This window comes from Centropristis striata, chromosome 18 (genome assembly GCF_030273125.1).
Source record: "Centropristis striata isolate RG_2023a ecotype Rhode Island chromosome 18, C.striata_1.0, whole genome shotgun sequence".
Lineage (NCBI taxonomy): Eukaryota > Metazoa > Chordata > Actinopteri > Perciformes > Serranidae > Centropristis > Centropristis striata.
Genome location: NC_081534.1, coordinates 32541979 through 32562758, shown reverse-complemented (window position 1 = coordinate 32562758; position 20780 = coordinate 32541979). Strand labels below are relative to the sequence as shown.

General features: G+C 37.1%; 1 protein-coding gene across 1 annotated transcript in view; it reads left to right on the top strand.

The window, feature by feature from the left end:
• The window catches only part of col12a1b (collagen, type XII, alpha 1b), a 226376-nt gene that overhangs the window by 195603 nt on the left and 9993 nt on the right, over window positions 1-20780 (top strand). The window contains exons 62-73 of the mRNA XM_059355858.1: window positions 478-555; window positions 6492-6578; window positions 8494-8547; window positions 8743-8838; window positions 11025-11078; window positions 14212-14265; window positions 14356-14409; window positions 16263-16334; window positions 16417-16452; window positions 17680-17746; window positions 19449-19634; window positions 20599-20667. Of these exons, the coding sequence (XP_059211841.1) occupies window positions 478-555; window positions 6492-6578; window positions 8494-8547; window positions 8743-8838; window positions 11025-11078; window positions 14212-14265; window positions 14356-14409; window positions 16263-16334; window positions 16417-16452; window positions 17680-17746; window positions 19449-19634; window positions 20599-20667 (907 nt within the window). The remainder of the gene's footprint in view (window positions 1-477; window positions 556-6491; window positions 6579-8493; window positions 8548-8742; window positions 8839-11024; window positions 11079-14211; window positions 14266-14355; window positions 14410-16262; window positions 16335-16416; window positions 16453-17679; window positions 17747-19448; window positions 19635-20598; window positions 20668-20780) is intronic.

Below are 20780 nucleotides of genomic sequence, written 5' to 3'. Positions count from 1 at the left end.
ACATTTTAAATATTCCCTAAAGGGGGAGTTTCATGACACCTAAATTCATCCTTCTTACAGTCATTAAAAAAAAAATTGACCATTGTTTTCTTCAGTTTCTTGTTCATTTTAATGCCTGGTACAACTAAAGGTTCATTTGTTAGGACAAATATAATGATAACAACAAAAATAGCTGATAAGAGTTTAATTTAAGAGCTGATATCTAGACATTTAACATGGTTTTATTGATAATAACCAAAATCATCATCAAGAAAACCATGTTAAATGTCTAGATATCAGCTCTTAAATTAAACTCTTAAATCTAACAGGACTGAGTTTAAAGAAAGTGACATGAAAGTGAACATGCTGGTCGCTGTACGTTAAGCTGGCTGCAACATGAGCTGCTTCCTGTGTGTGTGTGTGTGTGTGTGTGAAGGCGTGTCTCAGACTGATGTAGCTCCACATGTTTCCATGTTTCCTCTCTGTTCTTCTCTCCAGTTCCAGCTCCAGATGTTTGATATTGTGTGCAGCTTGGCCTGGACCAGCAGGGACAGATGTTGTGACCTCCCGTCCATGGTAAGAGACACACACAGGACACACACAGGACACACACAGGACACACACAGGACACACACAGGCTTTAAACACCTCACGCTGAACGTCAACACGATCTGTTGAAACCTCCTCTCTCTTTGATAACCTTCTCAACCCCAACAAGCACTTTTAAGGCACTTTTTTTGGTGTCTCCTGTCACATTTTCCTCACTTTTAATCCTGTGAAGTGTCCAAAAGCTCCAAATAATCCAGACTTGTTGCCTCCATCAGACTAGAAAACAAAGCAGCGTGGAGCCCTACTGTAAATTTACATTTTATGTTGGACGAAAGGACTAAAAAAGACACAAAATGACCAAAAAAGACACACAAAAAGACACAAAATGACTAAAAAAAGACACAAAATGACCTAAAATGACACAAAATAACTAAAAAAAGACACAAAATGACCAAAAACGACACAAAATGAGAAGACAGAATGACCAAAAAACCCCACAGAAGACACAAATGACAAAAAAGACACAAAATGACCTAACAAGACACAAAAAGACACAAAATCACTAAAAAAAGACACAAAATGACCTAAAAAGACACAAAATGACTTAAAAAAAGACACAAAATGACTAGAAATGACTCCAAGTTTCCAGAAGTTCCAAATAATCCAGACTTGTTGCCTCCATCAGACTAGAAAACAAAGCAGCGTGGAGCCCTACTGTAAATTTACCTCTAAAGTTCTGGCTGTAAACTCCATGAGGCCAGTTTCAGTTTGATGATGATATACCAAGTAAAACTGGAGACAAGCTCAAATAGATTTAGTATCAAATGATAGAACTGGATGGAACCCTCTTATATGTTAGATTTGACACCTTTGGTCACATTTGAAACATTTAAAATTCTTTATTGAGCATGATAGTGTTTTGAAAGTTAAAAAAAAGATTCAAAATCACATTTTATGTTGGACTAAAGGACTAAAAAAGACACAAAATGACAAAAGAAGGCACAAAATGACAAAAAAAGACACAAAATGACAAAAAAGGCACAAAATGACAAAAAAAGACACAAAATGACCAAAAAAAGACACAAAATGACTAAAAAAAGACACAAAATGACAAAACACAACATTTTCCTGCCTCATAGAGGGTTAGATTTGATTATTTTTCCTGACAGAAACGTCTGTCACACATGATGTGTTCAAGGACCGTCAGAAATGTGAAAATCCAACGATTTTTTTAGTTTTTACAGTTTCTGACTGTGATAAATGGTGCGATTTTGGTGTTTTTTTTCTTCTTTTAAACAGAAAACTTAATTCTGCAGACAGTTTGTGGCCTCAGAGCATAAAACTTTTGCTGTAGCTTTATTATCCAGATAATAAAATAAAATAAATAAATAAAATAAGGGCTAAAAGTGTCGGATGGAGTTTTTCTCCTGCAGAATAAAGATTCTCTTCTCAGATGTCATTAAGATTTTTCTAAACAAACAAAAAATGTAAATTTTCTGCAAAATAAAGCAACACAGTTTGTATATTTTCCAGGTTTATGATTACAGACACATGCTTTAAATGCAAATATTGTTCTCCAACATGAAAGTAAAGGAAAGGCCTTTGTTTGTTTGGTCATCTTGATATGATGAGGCAGGTTTTATTTTATAAGCTGAGAATGAAAAATCTCTCCATCTGCTGCTGTTTCCTGTTTCCTGTTGCATGGTATAGAACAGATCTCAGCACCTGGTTCTCCTCAGAGCTTTAGTTTTATAAAGATGGTATCCAGACTGTGGGACAATAAGGAGAAGCTTTTAATGACAGCAGGATAATTACACTGTTTCTGTCCTTGAGTTTTCTCACATCAGAAGAGAATCAGAGCAGCTTAATGAGAGTCAGAAGAGGAATCAAAGGGAAATAAACAGATTATATGATGTGTAGCAGGGAGAAACTGATCAAAGAGAGATAGAAACAGAGACACAGGAGACTCACTACATACACATTCATCTAAACCAGGGGGCTCAAACTTGCAGCCCGCGGGCCAATTGCGGCCCTCGTGACGATATTTTATGGCCCCCACCTTGATATGAAAGTTTAATGTGAGTTTTATATGAATGGCACTTTACTGTGTTGTGTGTGGAAGGTCCCTTTAATTACTTTTCTTGGTAATTTTGTGTCTTTTTTTAGTAATTTAGTCTTTTTTTTTTAATAATTTTGTCTTTTTTGATAATTTTGTGTCTTTTTTTAATAATTTTGTCTTTTTTTGGTAATTTTGTGTCTTTTTTGGTAATTTTGTGTCTTTTTTTAAATAATTTTGTCTTTTTTTGGTAATTTTGTGTCTTTTTTTGGTAATTTTGTCTTTTTTCATAATTTTGTGTCTTTTTTTGGTAATTTTCTCTTTTTAAATTATTGTGTGTCTCTTTTGGTAATTCTGTGTCTTTTTTTGGTCATTTTGTGTATTTTTTTTATCATTTTGTGTCTTTTTTGATAACTTTGTGTCTTTTTTTGGTCATTTTGATACTGCCTCCAGCAGACCCCAGGTATTTTGAGTTTGAGACCCCTGGTATAGAGGGAAAAAAAATAGTATTGTTTTCTTGGTTTTTGCCTTCATACCAGCTGGACACCAAACATTTGACACGTATCGGCTCAGATTATCTAAAAAAATGCCCTTTTGATAGTTGAATATAGTTGAATTTAGTAATATTTAGAGCTGGACACCAAACTTTTATACTTTTTAGGCTCCAGTTATCTTTAAAAAATGCCTTTTTTTTTGGGTTGATTTTTTTTCTAAATTCCACGTTTTCCGTTCTGAATTCTGTGTTTTGTGATTTAAGAAAGAGTCAAAGAGAATAACATTGACATTAATAATAAGAAATTATTAAAAATATGAAGTAAAACAACATTTTACTGAATCATACTAGTTGTTCACATTCATCTAGACTATATATATGTTGTTTTCTTGGTTTTCTAAAAAATGCCCTTTTTATAGTTGAATATAGTTGAATTTAGTAATATTTAGAGCTGGACACCAAACTTTTATACTTTTTTTTTACCAAACAAACTTGATACTTTTTAGGCTCCGATTATCAAAAAATGTCCCATGAAATCCTCTTTTTTTATTTATTTGGTTAAATTTCTCCTAAATTCCCGTTATTTCTGTGGTCTAAATGAATGAATGATTCAGGAGATTCATCTCACAAAATGTACACATTCCTTTAGAAAAGAAAAAATAGTGTTGTTTTCTTGTTTTTATCCATCATACCAGCTGATTATAGAAATAATCAGCTGGTATGATGGATAATAGAGCTGGAAACCAAACTTTAGAAACTTTTTAGGCTCCGATTATCTTTAAAAAATGCATTTTTTCAGTTGATTCCGTCACTATTGCTAAATATCAATACTTGGCGGCCATGAATCGATATTATATTGCCACGCAAAATATCACCATACTATGCTGTATAGATTTTTTTCCCCCACCTCTATTACTGAAGGTCCCGCCTTCCAGATTCAACTCAACAACAAGTAAAACTTTTAAATTAAAAGGCAAAGATCCTCCTGTTTGATTTGATGATAAAGCGTCCTGCAGTGAGGGAACATCTGGAGCAGAAAGCTGCAGCTTTCAGGAGAAGAAAACAGAAAAGCTGATTATATTTTGGTGATAAAACACACAACAAACATTTATGCCGTTGTAGAAAAACTGTGCTCTCTCATGAACTCCTGGAGTTTCTCAGCTTCAGCTCTTCATCCTGGTGTTGAGCTGCTGGATTCCTCTGGTTCCTGCAGAGATCTCTGGAGACTCTGACACAAATACAAGCTTTGTGTGAGCAGCAGAGAGATTCCTGAGCAGGATTATTATCACACACAGCTGCTCTGCTCACTACTATTACATCAGCCAGAGTGTGGAAACATAAAGAGCAAAACACTCACACAATATATGAGAGATTTTACACTTTCAGGACAAAGATCAACATGGAGATGATCAATAATATTCATCCTGACGAGATAATCAGAGAAGAACAGACAGAATCCTAATAATGAGTCTGTCAGACGACACAAACTTTGATTTCATTAAATCAGTATTTCAAATGGCAAATTTGGGAACAAAAATGTCTTTTTACTTTAGTGAAATTATCATAAGAAAGCTGAGAATATTAAAATAATCACAGAATTAACTGAGCTGGTTTTTATTCAGTTTGACAGCCAGTAAAGATTCAGTAAATTATAGGAAATAAAGACATAAATAAAGGATCTAAACTCTATAAGAGAGAAGTTTAGTTCATCAGAAGCTGGCGTTATAAAATATGTGTGGCTGTAATCTGCCCGGAAACAGAAGAAGAAGTTGTTAACTGGGAACAAAACAAGATGCATTGAACTCTATGAGAGAAAAACAGAGAGACATTTGAAGAGGAAATTGGTTCAACTGAGCAAAATTAAATTAATATTTAATTTCAATTAGTACCAGACATGTTAATGATGTCTGGAGATTAAAACAAATCAATTTAACATCCGAGAAGTCACTGAGAGAAAACAACTGATCAGTTGCATTAATTTTATATGTCAGAATTAATTCTGATGAAGCGTTTCAACATCCCATTTAGCTCATAAACTGATTTTAAACACCTCAAGCAAATTTTGAAAATGTCTTTGCACAATTTGGGAAGTTTAAACACATTTTGCAATATTTTTTTCTTGCAGAAACTCTTCTAGAGGCACAACATCAGGCCAGTAATGAAGTTTAACACCCAGGCAGAGATTTATTGATGTTAAAGCTTCAGATTTAAGTGGAATTTATAGTTCTTCTGTTAACTGATCAGATATTATGTGTTAAACTTTCTCCCAGTACTCGTCTCTTTCAGCCTGTGTGTGTTTTTAGATTCCCAGTCTGTCTTGTTGAGGTTTTACTCTGACAGAAGTTTAATTTCATCATCCTGCTGAGTTCTCTGAAGCAGTAAATCCTTCCTACCAGCTGGTTATGGTAATATAATATTTACAGCTGGACATCAAACTTTAGATATTTTTAGGCTCCGATTATCTAAAAAAAATCCTTTTTTTCAGAGATTCGGTTGAATTTTTGTCTAAATTCCACATTTTCCGTTCTGAATTCTGTGTTTTATGATTTAAGAAAGAGTCTAAGAGAATTACATTTTAAACAATATAATAAGAAATGATTAAAATCTTTGTTAAAACAACATTTTCCTGCCTCATACTCATTGTTTGTATGTTTCTCTGATCTAAATTGATTAATGATTCAGGAGATTCACATTCCTTTAGAAAATAAAGTGTTGTTTTCTTGCTTTCTGCCTTCAAAACAGCTGCTTATAGTAACTTTTAGAGCTGCACACCAAACTTTAGATACTTTCAGGCTCCTCAGTACTATCAAGTACTGAAACATCTCATCTAGGGCCCAAATAAATCAGGTTTTTTTCCCCAGAAGCTCTTCAATTCTGTGTTTTCAGTTTCAGGCAGAGATTTCTTGATGTAAAAGCATCAGATTGAAGTGGAATTTGCAGTTCTTTCAGCCTGTGTGTCCTTCACCATGCTCCCTCCTGGAGTTTCTAGATTCCCAATCTGTCGTCTTGAGGTTTCACTCTGACAGAAGTTTTTAATTTCATCCTGCTGAGTTCTCTGAAGCAGAAAACGTGTCCTCTTTATTCCTCTTTGTCCTCCTACTGTGTGCTGCAGACCTCAGACCTCAGAGCAGCCTCTGCTCCTCGTCTACAGGAACTGAAGTGTTTATCTCTGCTGGGAAACAGGTTTCTGGGTTTAAAGTCCTCCCAGGTTCTCTGAGGACGTTTCTCTGAGGCGTCACTCACAGTTTACGTCTGTCAGAGTTTCAGACTGTGAATCATCTGCTGCTGATGAAGTCACGCTGGGACCTGGAGCAGATTTATGTTTCTTTCTGTGTGAAAGTTCACTCAGACTGTCTTTCTTTGTGTGTTTCTGTTGTTTCTGACTGTTTGTTTGTCTGTTTGTTTGTCTCACAGAGAGACGAGCTGAAGTGTCCGTCTCTGCCCAACTCCTGCACCTGCACCTCAGCCGGCACCGGGGAGCTCGGCCCCCAGGGGCCCGTGGTAAGACTCTCTTTATTTATCTTTATTTAAGCAGGTAAATCCACAGTCTCATTACCAAAGGAGACATTAAACCTGGTGTCTAAGAGGACTTTTATAGTGTCTGGAGTCACTATAAGTTCAGTACAATTTAGACTTTTGGCTCCGAAACTTAAATATTTACATTTTTCCCCTGTTGAGGAAAATCTTGTACTTTATTTTTGTTTATTTAACAACTCGACCCTGATGTTTTTAATACTAGGTCTGCATGTTCACAGGTTTTATTGAAAATCATCATTTTTATCCTAAAAAAACATTAAAACCTGATCTGTAAGATGACTTTTATAGCAGATGGAGGTCACTATAAGTTCAGACTTTTGGCTCCTAAACTTGAGTATTTATATTTCTCTTGTTTCTTTTTAACTCAGAGGAAAATCTTGTGTTTTACACTCAGGCCTCGTCTGCACGTTCACGTTTTATTAAAAATCATCATTTTCACTCTAGAAATGCATGCAATTTAAAGAAAACCTGCAAATAGAGACGCAAAATGCAAAAAAAGTAATAATATTTGGGATTTTTTTGTGGGATTTGTCCACAGTATTATCCTCACTGTACATTTTAAAACTACACATTGTGTAAATCTTAGAATCTCCACTTTAAAAACAGGATTTAAAGCTTTAAAACATATTTTCTCAGGCAGCATCTTACTGTAAGTGACCCTGCAATATTCTCTGGTTTTATTTGACAAGTTGTTCTTGTTAAGAAAGCTGTTTTAAAGCTTTGCAGGCTACCAAACACTTCACACTTGAACTACAGCAAAGTATAAATAATCAGACTGAGGCTGTAAGGTGAGATGTGTGATAAAATAAACCAGATTCACTCTGGAATTAAAACATATTTGGATATGAGTTTAGCCTGTTCAGGATGATGCATAAACCAAATCAGTAAGATAGACAATGTTGCTGTTATAGCAGAAAAATTAAGATCTTGGCAAGAATCCTCCAAACTAAAACAAACTGAAATCCAAACCTGAATGGATTTTCTAAAAATGTTCAGCCTTGTAGTCTTTCTTTCTCTTAGGCACATTGTTGGATGGCTCCATGGATGGATGGTTGGTTGGATGGATGGATGGATGGATGGATGGATGGATTGATGGATGGATGGATGGATGGATTGATGGATGGATGGATGGATGGATGGATGGATGGATGGATGGATGGATTGATGGATGGATGGATGGATGGATGGATGGATGGATGGATGGTTGGTTGGTTGGTTGGATGGATGGATGGATGGATGGATGGTTTGATGGATGGATGGATGGATGGATGGTTGGTTGGTTGGTTGGATGGATGGATGGATGGATGGATGGATGGATGGTTGGTTGGTTGGTTGGTTGGTTGGTTGGATGGATGGATGGATGGATGGATGGATGGATGGATGGTTGGTTGGTTGGTTGGATGGATGGATGGATGGATGGATGGATGGATGGATGGATGGATGGATGGATAGTTTGATGGATGGTTGGTTGGTTGGTTGGTTGGTTGGATGGATGGATGGATGGATGGATAGTTTGATGGATGGATGGATGGTTGGTTGGTTGGTTGGATGGATGAATAGATAGATAGATAGATAGATAGATAGATAGATAGATAGATAGATTAGATAGATAGATAGATAGATAGATAGATAGATAGATAGATAGATAGATAGATAGATAGATAGATAGATAGATAGATAGATGGATGGATGGATGGATGGATGGATGGATGGATGGATGGATTGATAGATGTTGTCATTTAGATTTATTTGATACTTTGAGTCTTCTGTTGCTCTCAGGTGGATTTTCTCCATCTATAATCTCGTGCAGTAACAGATTGACCTTTTGCTCCCTTGTGTGTTGTGTTAACATGACGATGATGTGTGTCCTCCTCCTCAGGGTGCTCCTGGCAGCAAAGGACCCCGAGGTGAAAGAGGAGAGGGAGGTCCAGTGGTGAGTAGCTTCTCCTTTCTCCTGCTGCTTCACCTCCTCATTAAGATACAGAGTTAGTCCTGAGCTGCTGCTATAACAGAAACACATCTGACTCCTCCTACTGAAGGAGAGTTTCTCTGATATAACGGGAGGTCTCCTCAGATATCAGCAGCAGAGTTGTTTAAAGGTTTCTTATCTCCTGCTTGTGTTCTTCAGGGACCGGTCGGCCCCCGTGGAGATAACGGACCACCTGGACCCATGGGTCTGCCGGGCCCCCAGGGGCCCAGCGGCCTGTCCATCCCAGGAGAGGCTGTGAGTCTAAACACACCTGACACACACACACTCAAACATAAATCCCAGCATGCCTCGATGGGGATTATTCAGTGATTTATTAGGGAGGGAGTTCAGCAGCAGGCGGGAGGATCTGTGGCACAGATTCACATTCCTTCATGTCTGAGGGAAAAGAGCTGAGACCAGGAGAACCTGAGAGCTCCATACCAGCGAGGGTTCATAGGAGTCCACAGGCTGGATCTCCATCTCTGGGAGAACTGGGACAACTGGTTTGTCTGCAGCACTGAACTCTCCCCACGTATCTGTTCTCACTCTCTACTCTCTACTGCATTGTTTAACAGCTGCAGGTTCTCCTTGTTGCTTTGCTGACTCAGATGTTAAACAAATTTGATTTGGAGCAGATATATAGAAGATTTACTAGGAAGATGTTTCATGTTTCTGAAACCGAATAAAAGCTTTCCAACTTAAAATATCACATAAAACACACCTGTAACCTCAGAAATAGAATATTGATGTCAATGCATGTTTATATTTGCATTTATCTGTTAAACAAACAATTTGTTTTATATAAATTAAGTATAAAGTATAAATTAAGTCCAACACAGTGGCCGTGCATTGATTTTCTTGACATCTTTACATATTTTATTGATGCTTTTAGGTTACTTTTGTCTTTAAATGAGCAGCTTTTTTTTTATGTGAGATGTACAGAAACATCAATCTGATGCTGCTTCACTGTACGACTGTCATATTACTGCAGCAGCGTTTAGCATTTAAATAATATTTTAATAATACTTTGGACAAAAAGGATCATCAAAACAGCCATATGCCTTTATTTATGTAAAATAAGATAATTAAAAAAATAAAAAAATAAAACCTACTTGACAATAAAAGTAATCCAAAATAATAATAATGATAATAAAATTTAATAAATAAAAAAACACTAAATAATAAAGATAAAATTAGAAATATAATAAATAGTAAAGTAATAAAGTAAAATTTTTTTTTTTTTTTGAAGTGCAGCTGTGAATAAATGCAAAGGAAAGTTCATGAGTTCAAGAGTTTGAGGCCTTTAAAAAGAAAGTTTGAGATAATTAGAGACTAAAGTGAGGAGAAACAGAGAGGAGACAGGACAGAAACATCCAGACTGGAATAATTGGACATAATGTGACAAGAAAATGTGAACAAATGAGGCAAACGAGCAGAGACGAGTAATATCAGGTGAATATGGGTTCATTTTGGGACGATAATATCATAATTATGATGGTAAAAATGTATTTGTATATTGTCTTTCATTCAAGAAATGCATCTAATTTTACCTGAAAACAGGGACAGAATGCCTTAATGTATGTCAAATAAGCTAAAAAAAATAATACATAAAACTAAATAATAAGATAAAAATAAAGATAACAATAGAATACACAGAATGCATGAGATAGACGATAAACCCTAGTTAATATTAAGTTAAAAAAAATACAAAGAAAGCATAAAATCAAGAAAAAAACATGAATTTAGAAGGTGCAAAAGTGCAAAGAAAAGTCATAAAAGAGTTTGAGGCCTGAAACAGGAACATTTAAGATAATTAGAGACTAAAGTGGGGAGAAACAGAGAGGAGGACAGGAGACTAAAGAAAAAGGACAAAATGTGAGAAAAATTATAATAATGATGATAAACTTTATATGTAAATCACCTTTTATTCAAGAAATGCAGCTCATTTCACTTGAAAACTGGGAGAGAATTCTTTAATTTATGTCAAATGATCTAAAAATGAAAAATAATACATAAGAAAATTCACTTGACAATATAATAAAATTAATATAAATATTAAGATAAGAATAAAATACACAGAATTCATGAGATAGACGATAAACCCTAGTAAATATTAAGTAAAAAATACATAAAAAGCATAAAATCAAGAAAAAAAAACATGAATTTAGAAGGTGCAAAAGTGCAAAGCAAAGTTCATAAAGAGTTTGAGGCCTTTAAAAGGAACATTTGAGATAATTAGAGACTGGAGTGAGGAGAAACAGAGAGGAGACAGGACAGAAACATCCAGACTGGAATAATGTGACGAGTTAATGTGACCAGAGACGAGTCAGCACTTTAAACACTCCTGTTATCTAACAATCTGCTTCTGATGGATGAAGTCACTTTCCTCTATGTGTCTCATGTTGCTGTTCTCTTCATGTTGTTGTTGTTTGTGTCCTCAGGGCCGAGCCGGACCCAAAGGAGACCCCGGAGACTCAGGTCTACCTGGACAGAAGGTACGTTCACATAAACAGAGATTACTCACACAGTGACTGACGACCAGTCTGAGTCTGGGGACCATTCACAGAATCACAGAATCACAGAATCACAGAATAAAAATACGAGGGAGTCGGTTCTGATTACTTTTAAATTAAATCTGCGGAGAGGAAGATCCAAGAAGCAGTCAGGCTGATTAACAGTTCTGGTTCAGTGTTGGACCGAGTCCTGAGGCTGCTTCCTCCTCTGGATGTTCTCTGAGATCATCCAAAACCAGACAGACAGACAGAAATAAAGACAGACAGACAGAGAGAGACAGACAGACAGAAATAAAGACAGACAGAAATAAAGACAGACAGACAGACAGACAGACAGACAGACAGATAGAGACAGACAGACAGACGGAAATAAAGACAGACAGATAGAGACAGACAGACAGAGAGAGACAGACAGACAGAAATAAAGACAGACAGACAGATAGAGACAGACAGACAGATAGAGACAGACAGACAGACAGACAGAAATAAAGACAGACAGACAGATAGAGACAGACAGACATAAAGACAGACAGACAGATAGAGACAGACAGACATAAAGACAGACAGACAGATAGAGACAGACAGACAGATAGAGACAGACAGAAACAGAAACAGAGACAGACAGACAGAAATAAAGACAGACAGAGAGAGACAGACAGACAGACAGACAGACAGACAGAAATAAAGACAGACAGACAGACAGATAGAGACAGACAGACAGACAGACAGAAACAGAGACAGACAGACAGATAGAGACAGACAGACAGACAGACAGACAGACAGACAGACAGACAGACAGACAGAGAGTCGCTGCTGAAACTGTCTGTTTGAAACATTTCACCACTAACACAAGGTGACGTTTTCATGTCTTCCTGGAATGAAACTCCTCACATGGACGTTTTATTAGACGCTCAGACATGGAGACAAAAATACTTTCAATTCATCTTAATTTTAATGAAAAATTGAAAAATCTCATCATTTATCCAACATGATTTAACCCTCTGGACCCCAACAAGTTGTTTCATGGCTTTTTTTTTTTTTTTTTTAGCTATTTTTCACATTTTTCTCTTTGTGTTCTTGTATTTTACTGCAACATATAAAATCTCTATGAATCTATAAGTCCTGCAGCTCTGTGGAATCAGCACAATCATGGTAGAAGTGGGAACAACTCAAACATGTCTTTGTGCAGAATAACACAGTTAAAATGACAGAAATCAGAAAAAAAAGTTGAATTTCTCCGAAATTATTATCTAAAAAATGAATCATCAAAAAGACAAAATTACAAAAAAAAGACCAAAAAAACTGTTTTCTCCACATATTCTCAGTATTGTCATGTTTCCAGCCTCTCCTGTCCTCTCCTCTCTGATCTGTGTAAACAGAAAGAGATTTTGACACAAATATCAACATTTTAACACAAGTTTTGGTCATTTTTATAACAGAAACTTGCGTAACAGATGATCCATTCAAGGACCGTTGGAAAGATCAAACTCTGACGATAATTCTTGTTTTTACAGTTTCTTTCTACGATAAACTGTTTATTTTTGGTGATTTTTTAAAGATAAAACATTCTGTTGTTGGGGTTCAAAGCTCAGATCGTATCAGAGCTCCTCAGACGGTTAAACATCTCTGAAGTGAACTTCTTCCTTCAGTGTTTTGCGTCTCTCTGAGCTCCATTAAAGCTGTTTACAGGTCCTCAGTTTGCCCTCTTCTGACCTGTGAAGTGGTTTCTGTTGACTTCTTTAATCTTCCACCTTTTGGAGTTTTGCTTCAGTGGATTTTAAAAGAATTCCCCTTTTATGCAAGAGAAGCTTTCTGTCTTTACCTGGACGCTGGAGAGATCTCTGGTGTCTGAGTTTTAACTGCACAGAGACTTTTAGAAGCAGGAGAGGCTGAGATTAAACCTTTAGGGATCTTTACGATGGTTAGAGAGATAACTTCACTTCTTACCAGGTAAACACTTTGATCTGACTGCAATAATTCAAACTGATCCACTGTTAAAAAAGTACTCAAACACATAATTATACTAAACAGAATGAATAGATGAGTGAGAAAACAACAAACAAGCTGCAGAGCTTCCAAATGATGATTTAGGTTTCAAATGTCGAAATTTATTTAGTTGCCATCTGTCGTTGTTTTTAGTTTATTTGATGTCTTTATGGAGCTGGTTAGGTGGAAAATAAGAAGATATTCATGATTATTTGTCAGATGAACAGAATAAATGTCATATTTTTCATTCAACACTTTGATTGAGGTATTTGAATATTCATAGTCATATTTTATGAAATTATCCTCGACCAAAAATCCTAAATACTTCAGGTCCCACAATACTGGAGGCTGCAAAACGAAAAAAATGTTGTTTATGAAATTATCCTTTTCAAAATTTGATTCGACTGATCCGCTTTCAAAAAAAGCTAAAAAATATCTTGTTTTGTAGACGCACTTGTGATGAACGAGAGCAGTCAGTGTCAAGCTTGCATTTCCTGTCACTACTACAAAATAAAAGTCAATGTGAAGCTGCAGCAGCAGGACGTTCAGCTTGCATTAGTTCTCTAATAGAACATTTTGTCTGTTATTTCTGGACCACAAACACAAAGCAGAATAAATAGTTGCATGAGAAAACAACAAAAAAGCTGCACTGTCAACAATATGAACAAAGTTTCTTAGTGCAACGTCTGCAAAAAGATTGTTCAGCATGTTTGACCCTCCATGAAGCTCCATGAAGCTGTCAGAGCTCCATGCTGTGGTCCTGCAGCCTGAAGGTTCCTCAGCTCTCTCTGCTCCACGTGGACGTGTTGCTGCAGCATCAGGCTGCAGGTGAGCAGCTCTCTGCAGCAGATGCTAACCCAACATGCATTTAATGAGTAGCAGCCCACGCGGTCCGGCCTTATAACGGCCAATAAAACCGATCTGGAATATATTACGCTGGCTGTAAATCTGATGCCGACGCATCAAAGAGAAGCTGAGAGCTGCTAGTAAAAGAGCTTTCTGAGACAATCAGCACAAAAAATACAGCAGATTTAGCCTCAGAGAGGCTGAACCAGCCGCTCTAAGACCTGGTCCTGGACCTGGACCTGGTCCTGCAGCAGTCTGATCCTTTGTCTCGTTGTGTCTGCAGGGTTCACCTGGACCTGCTGGAGGTGCGGGCCCCATCGGACCAGCTGGAGTCAGGGTGAGGCCCCGATCTGGTTTTTAATGGCAACCATACCCAGTGAATGCTTTCACCATGATCAGGTTCTCAGTGTTGGTCTTGTGTCTGCAGGGCCCTCCAGGGAAGGAAGGATCAACGGGACCCAGAGGCCCCGCAGGGCCCATGGTAAGAGTCTAACGCTGTGTGAGCTTCATTAAGCTGCTAATGCCTTGCTCAAGGACAAACAGGAACATGACTCATGGAGTTCTGCTGCTGCTTTAACCCTCTGGAGTCTCCAGAAGCTCCAAAGACTTCTTCACCACATCCAGACGAGAAAACAAACTGTACATTTACCTCTAAAGTTCTGGCTGTAAACTCCAGGAGGCCAGGTTCAGTTTGTGTCACGCTGACTCGAAACTTTAATTTATATTTGGTGTTCAGGATCAGGAGTCGTGCTGGTTGCTACAGCAGCTAATGGAAGTCTCCAAGTCTGAAACAATTCTATGCAGCTACAACTGGAAATCTACAAATTGTATAATAATAGCATCAAACTATTTGGTACAGGATCAGAAAAACCTACTTTCTAAAACTGCTGCTTTAACCCTGTGGAGTGTCCTGGAGCTCCAAATAATCCAGACTTGTTGCCTCCATCAGACTAGAAAACAAAGCAGCGTGGAGCCCTACTGTAAATTTACCTCTAAAGTTCTGGCTGTAAACTCCATGAGGCCAGTTTCAGTTTGATCACATTTTATATTGGACTATAGGACTAAAAAAAATACACAAAATGACAAAAAAAAATACAAAAAATGACTAAAAAAAGACACAAAATGCCAAAAAAAGACACAAAATGACTAACAATGACTAAAATAAGGACACAAAATGACCAAAAAAGACACATAATGACTGAATAAAGACACAAAATGACCAAAAAAAGACACAAAATGACAAAAAAAGGACACAAAATGACTTAATAAAGACCCAAAATGACTAAATAAAGATACAAAATGACTAAAAAAAATACAAAATGACTAAAAAAAGACAGAAAATGACCAAAAACCCCCACAAAAAGACGCAAAATTGCAAAAAAAAAGACAGAAAATGACTAAAAAAGACACAAAATTACCAAATAAAAACACGAAATGACTAAAAAAAGACATCCAGACTTGTTGCCTCCATCAGACTAGAAAACAAAGCAGCGTGGAGCCCTACTGTACATTTACCTCTAAAGTTCTGGCTGTAAACTCCATGAGGCCAGTTTCAGTTTGATGATGATATACCAAGTAAAACTGGAGACAAGCTCAAATAGATTTAGTATCAAATGATAGAACTGGATGGAACCCTCTTATATGGTAGATTTGACACCTTTGGTCACATTTGCAACATTTAAAATTCTTTATTTAGCATGATAGTGTTTTGAAAGTTAAAAAAAAGATTCAAAATCACATTTTATGTTGGACTAAAGGACTAAAAAGACACAAAATGACTAAAAAAAGACACAAAATGACTAAAGAAAGGAGACAAAATGACCAAAAAAGACACAAATTGACCACAAAATGATTAAAAAAAAGACACAAAAGGACCAAAAAAGACACAAATTGACAAAAAAAAAACCCACAAAATGACCAAAAAAAGACATTAAGTGACCAAAAAGACAAACACATGAACACTTTAACACAGTGGAGACAGAGCTGACTTCCAAAATGATTTGGCGACCCCCAGAAATCATCTCGCGACCCCAATTGGGGTCCCGACCCCAAGGTTGAGAATAGCTGCTCGAATACAACAAAATGAAATTATCTTTTTCCATCATCATGTCAGCAAAACTTTAGTTTGCCTGCACCATTTGGAATAAAAAACCATGAAATCATGAGACCTGATGCACGAACATTAGGTTTATAGTAACAGAATTAGAAAAACTGCTCCAAAAACAGTTGTTGTTCGGACCAAGGACCTGTTTGTCTATCTGTTTTTTGATACTTGATACTTGAAACTCTTGTCGTCTATTAAGATTCTCCACATGACCTTGTGTTTCCTCTCAGGGACCTCCAGGATCTCCAGGAGTATCAGGAGCTGCAGGGAAACCAGGAAACCCCGGGAACAACGGCTCTCCTGTGAGTGTCTCACTTTGGAATTCTGGGTGGACTTTAAATGGTTTTATGACAACTAAACGGTTTAATGTTTTGTTTTTTTCAGGGCGCCCTCGGACCGAAGGGAGACAAGGGAGAGAGAGTGAGTTCACCTAAATCTATTTTAATAAATTATATTTGAATGCAAAGTGAGAGAACTTGTTTGAAGCAGAAGAACAGAATGAATGGATGCATGAGAAAACAACAAAACAGGCATCACAGGTTCCAAATGCTGATTTAGATTGTTTTCTTTAGCTGTATAACAAAGTTATTTTTGGTTTAATTAATGTCTTTAATTAATAAGCTGGTGAGATGGAAACTAAGAAGATATGCATGATTATAAGTAAGATGAACTTAATAAATGTACACAATAAAAAGAGAGAGACAGTGAATACATCTGAATCTATTTTTATGAATTATATCCAGAAGTTTGAATCCAAAGTGAGAGAAATTAATTGAAGCAGAAGCAAGAAAACATCCTGTAATAAGTTATTTAGGATTAATATCTGTCAAGACAAGTTACTGCCAAAACACAAAGATGATTTCAGTTGTTCCAGAGCAGTTTCCTCTGTTTTTTCTGGGATTTTTTTTTAGAAATATGTAGTTTCAGACTCAACATTGAGATAAATTACCTGGTAAGACAACATGTTCTTGTTGTACTGAGAAATCTTATATTAAGGATCTTTGTGTGATCAAAACATTTTCATCACAAGGAAAAAGTTTGACAAAAGTTTCAGTTCAGTTCATATCCACCAAAAAAGGATTATTTATGTTGAAAAAGTTGACAAAGACGAAAACGAAGGACATATTCACTTTAATTTTAGTTAGTTTTTGTTTTTTTCAATTCTAGGTTTTGTTATTTTGTTAGTTTTCGTTAACTATAATAACCTTGATTCAGACGTGGGAACATCGGACGTTGCACAAAATTTGTTCGAGGGTAAAGTTTGTTTTATGTCTGGTACCACTGATTCGGTTGCATGTGTGATAGTGGCAACATGACACAAAAACTGAATATGAGTCAACACAGAGAGCAGTCAGGAAATCAATCAGACGTGATATATATATATATATTAAAAAGGTAAATAATAATAATTATTATTTACCTTTTTAATTTTATATATATTTTATATATAATTATTTTGGTTATTATGAAGAAAACCATGTTAAATGTCTAGAAATCAGCTCTTAAATGAAACTCTTATCAGCTATTTTTGTGTTTATGTGAGGAAACAAACTTCAATAAAACATTAGTCTAATATTTCAGAACAAGAGATGTTTGGTATTAAATCCTTCCCGTATCTTCCTCTAACTGGTCTCTGTGTGTCTGCAGGGCGACTTTGCTCCTCAGAACATGATGCGCTCCATCGCCAGACAGGTCTGCGAGGGGCTGGTCTCAGGTCAGTCTGGGATGGACAGCTGGACAGGCTCAATGCTGACTCAGCCATATTTACTGTATCTGTTCCTGTTCTTCTGACTGTTCCTGTTTCTGTTCCTGTTTCTGTTCCTCTGACTGTTTCTGTTTCTGTTCCTGTTCTTCTGACTGTTTCTGTTTCTGTTCCTGTTTCTGTTTCTGTTTCTGTTCCTCTGACTGTTTCTGTTCTTCTGACTGTTTCTGTTTCTGTTCCTGTTTCTGTTTCTGTTCCTCTGACTGTTTCTGTTCTTCTGACTGTTTCTGTTTCTGTTCCTGTTTCTGTTCCTGTTCTTCTGATTGTTCCTGTTTCTGTTCCTGTTTCTGTTCCTCTGACTGTTTCTGTTTCTGTTTCTGTTCCTGTTTCTGTTTCTGTTCCTGTTCTTCTGACTGTTTCTGTTTCTGTTCCTCTGACTGTTTCTGTTCCTCTGACTGTTTCTGTTTCTGTTCCTGTTCCTGTTTCTGTTTCTGTTCCTGTTCTTCTGACTGTTTCTGTTTCTGTTCCTGTTTCTGTTTCTGTTCCTCTGACTGTTTCTGTTCCTCTGACTGTTTCTGTTTCTGTTCCTGTTTCTGTTTCTGTTCCTGTTCTTCTGACTGTTTCTGTTTCTGTTCCTGTTTCTGTTTCTGTTCCTCTGACTGTTTCTGTTCTTCTGACTGTTTCTGTTCCTGTTCTTCTGACTGTTCCTGTTCTTCTGACTGTTTCTGTTCTTCTGACTGTTTCTGTTCTTCTGACTGTTTCTGTTCCTGTTCTTCTGACTGTTCCTGTTCTTCTGACTGTTTCTGTTCTTCTGACTGTTTCTGTTTCTGTTCCTCTGACTGTTCCTGTTCTTCTGACTGTTTCTGTTCCTCTGACTGCTTCTGTTCCTGTTCTTCTGACTGTTTCTGTTTCTGTTCCTGTTTCTGTTTCTGTTCCTCTGACTGTTTCTGTTCCTCTGACTGTTTCTGTTTCTGTTTCTGTTCCTGTTCTTCTGACTGTTTCTGTTTCTGTTCCTGTTTCTGTTTCTGTTCCTCTGACTGTTCCTGTTCTTCTGACTGTCTCTGTTCCTGTTCTTCTGACTGTTTCTGTTCCTCTGACTGCTTCTGCTCCTGTTCTTCTGACTGTTTCTGTTCCTCTGACTGTTTCTGTTCCTGTTCTTCTGACTGTTCCTCTTCCTGTTCCTGTTCCTCTGACTGCTTCTGTTTCTGTTCCTCTTCCTGTTCTTCTGACTGTTCCTGTTTCTGTTCCTCTGACTGTTCCTGTTCTTCTGACTGTTTCTGTTCTTCTGACTGTTCCTGTTCCTGTTCTTCTGACTGTTCCTGTTTCTGTTCCTCTGACTGTTCCTGATCTTCTGACTGTTTCTGTTCTTCTGACTGTTCCTGTTCTTCTGACTGTTTCTGTTCTTCTGACTGTTTCTGTTCTTCTGACTGTTCCTGTTCCTGTTTCTGTTCCTCTTCTTCTGACTGTTCCTCTTCTTGTTCTTCTGATTGTTCCTGTTCCTGTTCTTCTGACTGTTTCTGTTCCTGTTCTTCTGATTGTTCCTGTTCCTGTTCTTCTGACTGTTTCTGTTCCTGTTCCTCTGACTGTTCCTGTTTCTGTTCCTGTTCCTCTGACTGTTCCTGTTTCTGTTCCTGTTCCTCTGACTGTTCCTGTTCTTCTGACTGTTCTGACTGTTCCTGTTCCTGTTCTTCTGACTGTTTCTGTTCCTCTGCAGCTCAAATGACCCGCATCAACACGCTACTCAACCAGATCCCCAACGGCAACTACCGCAGCAACAACCCGGGTCCCCCGGGGCCCCCCGGGGCCACCGGCAGACAGGGAGCCCGCGGAGAACCCGGCTCGGCGGGAAGGAACGGCTTCCCCGGAAGTCCAGGATCCCCGGGACAGCAGGGAGAGAGAGGTACGGGACCAGGCTGAGACTTTATCACAGTTATCATCATATAGAAGCATGGAGAACACTATCAGACCTCCTTTATCTTCACTTTCTGATTCATTTTAATGTCTGCTACAACTAACATTTGTTTGGACAAACATGGTTTTATTGATAATAACCAAAATTATTATAAAGAAAACCATGGAAAATGTCTCATGGGTCTCAAACTTACAGCCCGCAACACACAACATGTTGTGTGTGGAAGGTCCCTTTAATGTCTTTTTTTGGTCATTTTGTTTCTCCTTTAAGTAATTTAGGTTTTTTTTCTGTCATTTTGTGTCTTTTTTAGTCATTTTGTGTCTTTTTTTGTCATTTTGTGTCTTTTTTTTGTCATTTTGTCTTTTTTTGTCATTCTGTGTCTTTTTTTAGTCATTTGTGTCTTTTTTTTGTCATTTTGTGTCTTTTTTTAGTCGTTTTGTGTCTTTTTTTTGTCATTTGTGTCTTTTTTTTGTCATTTTGTGTCTTTTTTGTCATTTTGTGTCTTTTTTGGTCATTTTGTGTCTTTTTTAAGTAATTTAGGTTTTTTTTCTGTCATCTTGTGTATTTTTTTGTAATTTTGTGTGTTTTTTGGTCATTTTGTGTCTTTTTTTTAAATAATTCTGTGTATTTTTTGGTCATTTTGTGTCATTGTGAAACTGCCTCCAGCGGTCCCTAGGTAATTAGAGTTTGAGAGCCCTGGTTTACATGCTGGTTTCTATCAATGCTGCATAAGTTTTACAGTTCTCATTATAAACCACATGACAACTCAACTCCTTAAAGAATCCTCTTTAGCACTTATTGCTGCACTAACAGCTCTTATCCCACTAGACCTTGATTGTTTCCCTTTCTCTGTCAGTCTCTTTGGATAAAAGCTTCTGATAAATGACTAAATATGAATCATGTAGTGAAACATTGTGTGCAGACAGATTGTGACTGTGTGTGTTGCCTTCAGGGCCTGCAGGAGAGAAAGGTGAACGAGGACTGTCAGGAGTGGGACAGAAAGGACCCAGAGGACCTGCTGGTACGTCTCTTTATTTATTATAATCTACTCTCTATAATCTCCATGCAGATTGAATAGTTGATGCAGAAGTTATTGTAACACTGATTTCACTCAGAAAACACTTAACCTCCACT